Source organism: Echinops telfairi, unplaced genomic scaffold (genome assembly GCF_000313985.2).
Source record: "Echinops telfairi isolate 266 unplaced genomic scaffold, ASM31398v2 ScPeMD7_60;HRSCAF=208, whole genome shotgun sequence".
Lineage (NCBI taxonomy): Eukaryota > Metazoa > Chordata > Mammalia > Afrosoricida > Tenrecidae > Echinops > Echinops telfairi.
Genome location: NW_022103958.1, coordinates 3,229,885 through 3,241,370, shown reverse-complemented (window position 1 = coordinate 3,241,370; position 11,486 = coordinate 3,229,885). Strand labels below are relative to the sequence as shown.

The 11,486-nt window shown below is 50.6% G+C and overlaps 1 protein-coding gene across 1 annotated transcript in view; it reads left to right on the top strand.

Moving 5' to 3' along the window:
- The window catches only part of PTPRJ (protein tyrosine phosphatase receptor type J), a 51,795-nt gene that overhangs the window by 4,936 nt on the left and 35,373 nt on the right, over nt 1-11,486 (top strand). Inside the window, exons 4-6 of the mRNA XM_045291115.1 lie at nt 2,529-2,762; nt 4,704-4,931; nt 9,756-10,025. Of these exons, the coding sequence (XP_045147050.1) occupies nt 2,529-2,762; nt 4,704-4,931; nt 9,756-10,025 (732 nt within the window). The remainder of the gene's footprint in view (nt 1-2,528; nt 2,763-4,703; nt 4,932-9,755; nt 10,026-11,486) is intronic.

Below are 11,486 nucleotides of genomic sequence, written 5' to 3'. Positions count from 1 at the left end.
GTCATGAGCATCAGGTCCTGCAGCCAATGAGCATCGGGGTGTGGGGCGGGAACCCAGGGAGCCTTAGAATAATGCGACTTACAACAGCCGCTCAGTCAGGGAGGCAGGTAGGTGAGTAGTAATGCATTTCGTGGAAAGGAAATAAAATAAAATACAATTCGGTAAATGAAATAAAATTAAGTTAAAAAAGGAGGGTGAATGAGCAGCGTGAGAGCTCCTCACCCTGAAAACACTTGCCCCAAGACTCAGTCCGGAGAGCAGGGCGGCCGTTTGACAGCTGGATCCCGGGACCTTCGAGTCCCCTAGGCGAGACAGGTGAGTGCCAGTCCAGTCACCTGCAGACGCCAGGCCAACTCTCGGGGCATTTAGGTTGTATTCCGTTTTGTTTGTTTTAAAGTGAGTTTAAGTGCCCGCTGCAGCGGAGTCAATGCTCGTGCCCGGTCACCCTCCATGACAGAGTAGGACGGCCTCATAGGGTCCCCAGGGCTGGGCTTTCCAAAGGTGACTGCCACAGGGCTTTCCTGAGGAGCAGCTGCTTGGTTCAAACTGCTGAGCGCGTAAACCACTGTGACCCAGGCCTACGCCTGGTTCAATAAAGATACCATTTAAAGAACCATGTTTCTGCTGTTGGCTTCCTGCCTGATCCATTTTTCTAACCGATATTACAAGAAAGAAATGACTGCCAACCAAGGTCTGTGACCGGCAGGGGTGTGCCTGCCATCCTATGGGAAAAACTTCTTGGACAGGAAGAGCAGCCCTGGGGCTCGGGGAGCTGGTGCGTCAGACTGACTCGTTCGGAGTCCTCTGGTTCTCACTGCCAGTCCAGAGCCAAGAGCCTCTTTGTTGCTTCTTGAGCCTCGAGTACATTTTAGACCTCTTATTTTAACCTTTTTGTTTGTTTCAAAATTGTAGTCTCATATTCTGTCTGCAAAAATGATGTGGAGGGGCATGACAATCGACCTCCTCTGGTTTCCCCATTGCCCTGAGGCAGGGGCAGCCGTGCCTGCACCCTGCACATCCTTTATCTATTTGGACCCCAGCTGTTCCTCCACAGCACTCTACTTCTCTGCTGGGCTCAAGAACTGGGCAACGGCCACACAGAACGCACAGACAATACTCACAATGAAGGGGGTGCTTAGCGGAGTTCACGGGTTACCACAAGCCAGGTCAGATAACCTTCGGGGTGCAGTCATTGGTGCACAGGGACACCTCTCTTCAGCCAGCAGCCAGCTCTTTCTCTGACCCTCAACTTGTTAGTCATGTGGTCGCTTGGCCGCTGCCTGCGTGGGCAGGAAGCTTCCTTGCTACTCTCCCTCACAGGCTCCTGATCTTGTCTCTGCTCCGCTGTTCTGTCTCATGGCTTCTTCTATAGGGCTGCTACGAATTGGAATCTGCTTTATGGAGGTGATTTGTTTGTTTTTAAATGCAAGATGTCCTTTTGGCTGAGCTGGTTTAATTGATGGGCACTATCAGCCAAAGGAAGTAAAGGGTTCAAGGTTGAGGAGAAGGCACAGGTGGACGTTCTTCTGGGAAAACGCCATGGGGCTGGAGGGCAGGGATGAGGTCCTGAGTTGAAGTGTCTTGGTACTAGACAATGCCCTTCTTTGCATTTCTCTTGAATTGAGACAACTTACTTAATGCTTTTTTCCTGATGTCTAGAATAAGTGTAACGAAGCATGGTTATTTAAAGAAGCAACTCAGAAATGTTTCAAGTCACTTGTGGGGGTTAGTGGTAGAGAATAGTACAGCTAATGAAATGTTTTGGCAGAAAGATTCTAAAACCCAAACAACTGGAAACACCATGAGCAGACTTCTGTACAGGTTTGCTACACAACTGTAAAGTTAGGCAGCGGTACTCCATCACCCAGTGAAGCAGTGCTCCCATTGAGACTTACAAGGAACTTTGTACATCATTTCACCAGGAACTTTGAAGCAAAAATTTTGACCGGCCATTTTGTCTTATAAGACAGCTGTATGCATTCATACCATATTAAAACTCAAATAGGGACGACGCTAAGACAGTCACATGATCCGTGAGCCATGGTGTTAAAAGCTGTGAAGTCTTAGAAATCAGGTGTGTTCATTAATCTTCCATTGTTTTTCTGAAAGAATGATTTGTAAGTGTTTCAGTGAGCTTGCCTGCCTAGAGACAGCTGTGTGAAATAAGGTAAGCTATTCTAAATGGTAACTTAAGGCAGAACTGGAAGCTTAAAACAAATGTACATAGACGATTATGCAGGACACAGATTTTTTAACATTTCCTAAGATGGACAAGAATGGGCAAGAGAATTCTCTCTCTTTGCATAAAGCAAAATTTCTGATTTAACAACATTTATTCCTTCCCTCTCTTCTGTGTAATGATCTCCCCCCCACTCCCCATGAAATGAGAGAAGTACTGTGGATTCTGATATAAAGGAAGTATTTTTTAAGGACTCACCATGAGATACCACTGACTGCAGTCGTTCTTAATGGAAGGTGGCCTCAGACAGCTCACTTCATTTATGCCCAACATGTGTGTTTTATAATAGAGCCCAGTCCGGTCTCTGGTCTCCGTGTGGTCTCCAGGGGGACGACGGAAGTTTATCTGACTTGGACCAGTGGGAATGGCACTGCCAACTGCCGGATGCTCCTGGAAGACGTTGGAAGTCAAAATGAGTCCACTCAAGACTCGGTGGTCAGTATTAAAGACCTGAAGCCAGGGACTCGTTTGAATGTCACCGTGTTTCTTCGAGAGACCCGGGGAGACCCAGAAGGTGACATGGGTGAGTAACAAAAATATACTTCCGTTGAAAAAAGGAAAAAAGCGCCAACTCTCAAAATGGCCTGGTCGCATCACCTTGTCTAACTTCCCAGGGGAGGGAGAGGAGAGTCAGTGTCCGTGTCAGCAGCCCCGGCGGATCCCTGAGTAGGAAGGTTTGGACATAACTTTCTCTCTCCAGCCTTTTTGAGCAACTCCTATGCCAGCCGTTCCCACTGCAGCGCCCTGCTCCTCCGTTGGGTCTGAGAACTCATTGCCGTGGTCACACTGTACTCAAGGACGGTAGCCACGGTTATGGGTTTCAGTAGGGAAGTTACAAGTTACACTTCAAGGTCAGCAGGGACTTAGGATACAGTTCTTTGGTCAGGACAGCTCTTCATGCCCACAGGCAGACCTCCTCTTGCCCTTTGGCTCCTTGGGCTTCTTAAGCTGGCTCAACCCAGCTCTTGCCCTGCTCAGGCAAGTGTTGCAAAGCTCTTTCGCCCTACTGATAGGTTCCCAGAGGCACCTGGCTCTGCCGTAAGCCTAACCTGAAGGCTCTCACCTCTCTCTCTGTGGGTTGCTGAGCTCTGCCAAGTGCCAGGAGGCACCCCACTGTACCACCCTGCCCTGTGGACTGGAAAGCCCACTGTGTTTTCTCATGAGAGTCTCCTGTTCCTGCTGCTGCTGCTGCTTGCCAGCTCATGTGTTATATCATCTCGGTCGCCTGGGTCTAGGAGGTTCTCTGTGCAGGGATCCTGGGTCCCCATCAAGAGCACACATCCTTCCTGACTCTTCCTTGGTGATCGTGAGCACTCCCCCACTCCATTTTCCTATCCCCGGTGCTAGAATCGGGCCTCGGTGACTTAGTGGAAAAACAGCATTTTATATTTGTATAGTGTCACAGAGCGTATAGAGGACTCTCCCTCCACATTTTAGAATGCTTTCACTCTTGAAAGAGAAAGGAAAAGTGAGCCCTCCCACCCCTTTCTCCAGGGACTCAGAATAGAAATTAGGCTAGAAACATTTTGGAGTCCAGACTGGCTCTTTGGGATTTTAACCTTCAGTTGAACAAAGGACACATGTAATACTACCTCTAGTCCCCCAGCACCACTGAGGAGAGGGCTGCTCAGAAGATGAGCTCTGTGCTGACATTGAATCGGACGGATTCCATGGCCTGCTCAGTGGGTCAACCCTGGGAGTTGGGAGGGACAAGTCTTGACCCCATCAGACACTTCAGGAAACAAGCACTACGGTGTGGCTGTTGGGACTCTTGATGGCAAGTGACAGAAAGCAGACTGTAAATGGTTTAGACTGGAAGAACGATTTATTGACTTGTGTCACTCCCCCCACACTGTGGGTGAGGAAATGGGCTCTGTCTCCCACCCCACACTCCCCACTCTAAATCAGTAGGGGGTCTGGTCCAGGGGAAAAGGTCCTTGAGTGAGGAATTTGAATTGTGTCCCTGTCCCTGGGAAAGCCTGGGAAGAATTGGGACGGGAGAAGACGGTGTCCCAGAAGAACACCGAGTGGTTTGAAGCGACCGAGGAGAGGTACCAACAAGGACCTGTGCTGCCGTTGGCAAGGCGGTATAAGCAGCACATGCACTTGGCTGCTGATAGGAAGGTTGGAGGTTCAAATCCCCTGAGGTGCTCTGGAAGACAGTTCTTGGGGGTCTAGCACTAGCCATTGAAAGTCCCCTGGAACACAGCGCTCCTCTGACACACCTGGGGTCGCCATGAGTTGTAATGAACTTGGGGGTAACTGATTATTATTATTACTTTTTAAAACCCAGGGTTTAAGCATATGGAACAAAAACTCTGCCCAAAGTAGGGCCCTTGCAGGAAGATGCCCCTCTGCTTGGGGGAGGACTGACTGGTGCTGTCAGGAAGGCGGAGGGGGGTGAAGGAAGAGGGGCAGGGGCTTCTACCGCAGTTCACGCCTTTGCCTTTTGTGTTTGACGCAGACGCCAACAGCACCCTGGGCAGCTCCACGGAGAAGCCAGCCAGCAGCCCCGCTGCCCCTGTGGACAGATACCGCCTCGAACCTGAAGACTCCTCCTCTTCCCAAGGGTCCTCGGACACGAGGGTCTGGATTGTTGGCTTACAGCCCAGCACGGCGTACAAGGCCACTGTTTATCCTCAAGCGGAAGGTGGCACGGAGGGACAGCCCCAGGCCGTAGGATTCTGGACAAGTACGTTGACTTTTAAAATGGCTTCAGACAGCATTTTCCAGCACGGAGTGTTCTTCTCTGTGATTCTGCTCCCCAGCGATTTCTTGCTGATTAGTAAGTCCTTTTGTAGGCAGCGAGTGTTCTGGGGAAGATATTTTCAGACAGCAGATCCACTCAGCTGCTTTGAACGCTGGGTTCCAGGCATTTCTTTCATGGGACTGGACTGCGGGGCATAGACGGAGTGGCTGCAAAGTGCCGGCCGGCCCCCAGCCCGCTGTCTGTCCCGTCCTTCGTATCTCCATCTAGGAGCCACCTACGAGCCACCGAGAGGAACTAATGTATTACTCTCCCTGGATAGCTACTCATTTTGTTGATGCTGCTTAAAAATTTCCCCATGAGTTAAAAAAAATTAGTTTTTCTTAAAAATTTTTTTCTTAAAAAAAATTAAAGCCTGACCTTGGGATTCTGACGGATTTTTCTTTTGAAAGACAAGTTGCCTATGCGGATGGGATTGGAACTGTAATTGAAGGGAGCCCTCGTGGCATAGTTGTTATGTGTTGGGCTTCACAACACAAGGCAAGCAGTTCAAAACCCCCGGTGGCTCCATGGTAGGAAGGTGAAACTTTCTGTGTCTGTAAAGAGTTACAGTCGCAGGAATCCTCAGCAACATTTCTATTCTGTTCTGTAGGGTCGCTATGAGTTGACAACGCGTTCTTTATTTTGAATTTTTTTTGGGAGGGTTTCTTTTTGACAGTGCGGTTTAAAAAAGATGTGTCATTGGTGCTGTTGGCTAGGCATTAGACTGCTAATAACAAGGTCTGTGGTTCAAAACCACCAGTCAGCTTGAGAGGGAAAGATGAGACTGTCTAGCCCATGAGGAGTTATAGCCCTGGAACCCGTATGTAGGGCGGCTGTGCGTTAGAATCAACTGGAGGGCAGTGTTTGGTTTGGAGGCTGGGTAACGTAGTGAGGTCCACATTGAGCCCCTCGCCACAAGGCCAGTGGTCTGAACCCCCTAGCTGCTCCTCAGGAAACGGATGGGGTTTTCTGCTCCTGTAGAGGTACAGCCTCTGTACCCAGAGGGGCCGCTCTGCTCTGTCCTACAAGGCTGCTATGGGTCAGAATCAACTCGATGGCAGTGGGTTGGGGAGCACAACCGTTAGGTGCTCAGCTGCTAACAGAAAGGTTCATGGTTTGAATCCCCCGATGGCTCTGCTGCAGAAAGACCTGGTGGTGGTCTGTGGTCGCCAAGCTTCACAGCCCAGAAAACCTGCTGGGGGCCAGTCCGCTCTATCACAGAGGTCCCGATGGGATGGCACCTGATGACCAGAGCAAAGCTGTCCTTATAGGTTAGCAGCACTCCCCTCTGGTCTCTGGGGGCTTCTTGGATTGTGCGGAGGAGGAAGCAGCAATGCCTGGGCCCTCCTCCCAGTGGGGCTCAGCCTCAAAGGGGACTCCAGACCAGCACACAGAGGAGAGTACACGAGGTGGCCCTGGGGGCTCAGGAACAGAGGCTGCAGCCCCACCACCATCAGGGGCTTGGCTGTAAGCAGCGGCTTCCCTTAGTACAAAGTTCCTATTTAGAAAGGCTCTTATAGGCCCACTGGTGGCAGGTGTTGGGATGGGGATGGAAAATAGACGGACACTCCATCCAGTAGTGCCTTGGGAATAAAGCCTGACGATCTGCTTTGCACTTGGGGTGCTGTGAGTTAGAACCGACGCATCGGCAAACCACAACCACAATAGGCGCGGGCCGACACTTCTGCCATCAAACCAGAGGGAAGGCCTCTTCTGCAAGGGGGGGATGTGGACTTGCTTGGAAGGGCTGGGAAGGGTTTGAGAAATGGAGAGAGGGGGAGGGCATGCCCATGAGCAGGAGTCAGTGGGAGGAGGGAAGCAGGGGAGGTCAGGAACCACCGAGGGAGCCGGGAGCCTGGAGCCGGGAGGGCAGTCTGGAAGGGGGCGGAAGCTCTTTCTCAGAGACCACAGGATGGCAGTCTAGGAGCTCTGCATCTGTCCCATGGCTTAAACAAAAGATATATTTTTACAAGGATGACCAAAGCCTCCCATGGCAGAGAGACCACCAGCCTCCCATGGCAGAGAGAGAGAGACAGAGAGCGCAGAGGGCCGAGTCGGGGAGCAGAAAGAAGAAAGGCCTGGTGGTGAAATGGGGGAGGGCTTGGGGCCGTGCAACACCCTAGGCTGGGAGACCAGACAGGAAGACACCCAGGTGTCCAGACCCCAGTGAGAGTCTTACTGGGAGAGCGGGGAGAGTGGGGACAGATGCAGAGGAAAGGGGGGCGGGCAGGTATTGGGGTTCAGAACATTCCAGGGGAGTGATTTAATTCCTACAAAGCTATTGCCAGGCGTGTTTTCAGAATCATCCCTTCTCTAGAGAGTGAAAAGAGGGGCAGGCCTGGTTTAGGGTCCCCCGAGGCAGTGACTGACCAGGCTAGATGAATTGTATGGGGCAAGAAGATTTCAGCGAGAAGTCGATGACAGATAGGTGTTTTATAAATTAACTGCGTTTCTTGATGCCTCTTGGAAGGAGGTCCCCCTCATGCCCTCTTTGGTCTTTTCTGGGGATGCTCACCTGGGGTGGGAGAGGAGAGGATGCAGTGACTGGCAGGAGTGGGAGGGCCGCTGGTGCAGATGGCTCCGTTTCTAGAGGTTGTAGTGAGGTGGGAAGGGGAAACAGAGAGAGGCTTCCCCAGGGTTCCAGGTCCAGGTTGTCCCATACATAAGATGAGTGGAGTTGAAATCTAGGTTGGGTGCCCCTCCTCAAGCCATGTGCCCCAGGGCAGGGGCCATGGAGAGGCAGGGCCCTTTGCCTCCTTTGCTAAAAGGGGTCATATGGATGAGCCCTGTCCTTGCGTTTCTCGCTTTCTACAAAGCATTTTGAGCAAGAGCGAAGCACCGGCAGTATCTTCAGCTTTTAATCATTTGGCGCTACGCGCAAACCCTACGTGGCCTTGCAGCATTTTGCTGTGGTTGCTAGCTGCCCTTGAGCCGGACTCCTGGCTCCCCAGTGCACAGCAGGGTCAGATTGTTCCGATCTATAACATTTTCACTGTAAATGGATGGCCAGGAGGCTCCATGGAAACATGTCCAGCGTCACAGCCACCTGTCAGCATCCCCTGACAGGTGAGTGATGGCTTCGCTTGAGGCACCCTTGGTTGGCATCCAACTAGGCTCTCCCACATGGAAGGCAAGGATTCAACCACTGAACAACCACTGCCCCCTGGGCTCATGTGCTTGATACGTTATAATTATAACAGCCTTACCCTCTATGGAGGAAGCCCTGGTGGCAGAGTGAGTCAGGCAGCGGGGTGCCAACTTGCAAGGTCAGCAGTTTGAAGCCACCAGCCACTCTGCAGGAGAAAGATGAGGCTTTCTACTCCCATCGAGAGTTCCAGTCTCAGAACTCACAGGGAGAGTTCTACCCTGTCTTCTAGAGTGGCTGTGAGTCGGAATCCATTGGTGAGCCTGAGTTGTTGTTATCCTCTAAAGAGCTCTATTGTGCTGCTAAGCATTTCAAAACATGATAAGGCTGGGGTGGGGGTGGCAAGATTCAGGAAACCATGACAGGACGTTGAGGCATCTTGAAATTAGCTAAGGTAGCAGGGCAGCAGCAGGGCTGAAGGACCAGGGTAGGACCTGGTGTATCTGGACCTCGTGCAGATGGACACGGAAGGGTGCGGCGATGTCAGAACTCACTGCCGAGACTAGGAGGAAATGGGCAGAAAGGCTCCAATGTTTTTCCCTCAGCCTTCGAATCACAGCCCATCTGACAGGCCGCCCTAGTGATCCAGTGTGCAGGGTCAGCCTCCCAGGGCCGCAAGTGGGCCAGGGAAGGGTCGAGGGAGATTGGGAGGGTGGATGAACGAATGGAGAGCCACCAGCGCCCTCCCATTTTCTCCTCTTGAGACCAGGAATGCTCTCCCAATTGTACAGATGAAGAAATCAAGGCTCAAGTGATGGCTTTTCTGAGGCCCCTGGGCTGTATAAGCAGAGCTAGCCTGGCCACCTAGGCCTTGTTTCCTTTCTTATCCTTTTAGCTGTGAGTTAGGTGAAGGTTTATAGAGCAGATCGATTTTCCATTCAGCCATTAGTCCACGCTGTCTTGCGGCTCATCGATGGCGGTCCCCACATGCCAACCACGTAGCATCACTTGCTCTAGTTCCTCCTGTGCTTCTTGCGCCTCTTCTCCTCCTCCTAACCTTTCTGAACTCGGTGGTGGGTAACTGCTACTCTTTTCATCTCAGAGGGGTGATTCTTCTACGGTACGTGAACCACGCTGGCGTTATCGTTCCCCTAACAGACCAGTCTGTGGGTGGGCTGAAAACTGAGGCACGAGGGTGAGTTTATTTCCATATCGCTGCAAGATGGCTAAGAATCTTTGTCTCAGGGGTTCTCCTGGCTTCTATCTGACCTGTAAGCCTGGTCTTTCTTTACTGATTTCGAGGTTTCATTTCCAGATGACCATGGAGGGCATAGTGCTCATTCTGCAACGTATCTCAGGCTGAAGACTCTTTTCGAACGTCGCCCTTGGCACCCAGGGCGATGTGTACATTGAGACTGTGTTGCAGTTTGGTTAGGAGGCCAGCATATCTGTAAGAGGCATTTCTCAACACGAGCAAAGTGGAACCATGTAGATGGCCAGTTTTTCTGCACACTGGTGCCAGTTGACTTTTCCTGGGACTCACATCCATTTCCAGAAGTGGTTACCAGCGTAAAGGGAGGAGGAACGATGACCCAGTGTGCTATCGCACCCTGACGACAGTTTCTTCTCTTTCTCTGGCTTGGCCGTTTCTGTAATGTCGAACTCTCCTTCTGTCTTCACAGAGTCTAACAGTCAGGTGTTTGACCTCCATGTGGTGAACATCAGCGCTACCAGTATTATGCTGACCTGGAAGATTAATGAAACTCTGCAGTCCTCAGGCTACAGCTACAAAATACAAGTGGCAGAACAAACCATGTCCTTCAACCTCACGGCCAACGAAACCCGGGTTGCCATTCCTGGACTCACACCCTGCACCTTTTATAACATCACGGTGCACCCTGTGCAAGACGGGGGCTCTGAGGGCACGCCCGGCTTTCTCCAAGTGTACACTCGTGAGTTCACGCCTTCTGCCTCACCTTTCTCGTCTGCCTGCCAAGGGCAGGCCCGGTTTCAAAGACAGATCAGCTCTGACCCCTGACCCGGGGAATGCACAGCTTAGTGTGTTGTCCACAGGTTGTGTGATCTCGTATTGGTGACCATGGTTGATGGTGACCACTCACTCACTCAGCTGTGTGCAACCTGGTTTACCTGCACCACCTCATGACCTTTTGAGTTTAAAAAAATGTTTTAAAAACATTTTATTGTGAATTGGCTAATGGTAAACAGAGCAGATCCGTTTTCTATTCAACAATTCACACACACTTTGTCTCATTGCATTGCTTTGCAATCCCACAGGGCAACTTCCTGAATCCCATTTCTTTCCTGTGTTTCCTATTGTCAGTCCCTTCCTTTCCTAACTCTGTCAAGGGGTCAGTGCTGCCCACCTGCTATCAAATGGTTGTTTATAAGGTGTGTTATTGTTCTGCCTTATAGACGTGTGTATTTGGCTGAAAATGGAGCCATGGGGGTGAATTCATTCTAGACCTGAGGAGAGACCAAGAGTCAAACTCTTGGGGGTCCCACAAGTCTCTATTTGACCATTAATCTTGTTGTTTTGTTTTTTTTAAAATGATTTTGAGTTTTGTTCCACATGCACTCCCTCAGCTCACAGCATCTCTGGGCTTGATTGACATTGGCCTTATTTTATTTTTTAAAATACTTTTACTAGGGGCTTTACATCTCTTATCACAATCCATACATTCCTCCAGTGTGTCAAACACCTTTGCACATATGCCACCATCATCATTTTCAAAGCATTCTCTTCCCACTTGAGCCCCTGATATCAGCTCCCCATTTCTTCTCCCTCCCTCCCTTCCTCCCTCCCTGCCGAACCCTTGCTAAGTTATAGATTATTTTTCCATATCTTATATCATCCTCTATTGCCCTGCATTCACTTTTCCATTATTTGTCTCCCTGGGAGGGGGTTCTAGGTTGATCTTGTGATCAGTTCCCCCTTTCTCCCTCCACTCTACTCTTATCCTCCTGGTATCTCTACTCTCATTGTTGGTCCTGAGGAGCTTATCTATCTGGATTCCCTGTGTTGTGGGCTCTTATCTCTAGCAGTGTATATGCTCTGGTCTAATCCAATTTGTAAGGTATAGAACTGAGGTCATGATAGTGGGGGAAGGAAGCACCAAAGAACTAGAGGAAAGTTGTGTGTTTTGTTGGTGCTATACTGCACCCTGACTGGCTCATCTCTTCCCTGTGACCCCTCTGTGAGGGGATGTTCAACTGTCTACAGATGGGCATTGGGTCTCCACTCCAGGCGTCATCCCCATTCACCATGGGGATGGATTTGTTCTGGGTCTTAGATGCCTGATACCTGATCCCACCAATACCTCATGATCACACGGGCTGGTGCTTCTTCCATGTGGGCTTTGTTGCTTCCCTGCTAGATGGCCACTTGTTTATCT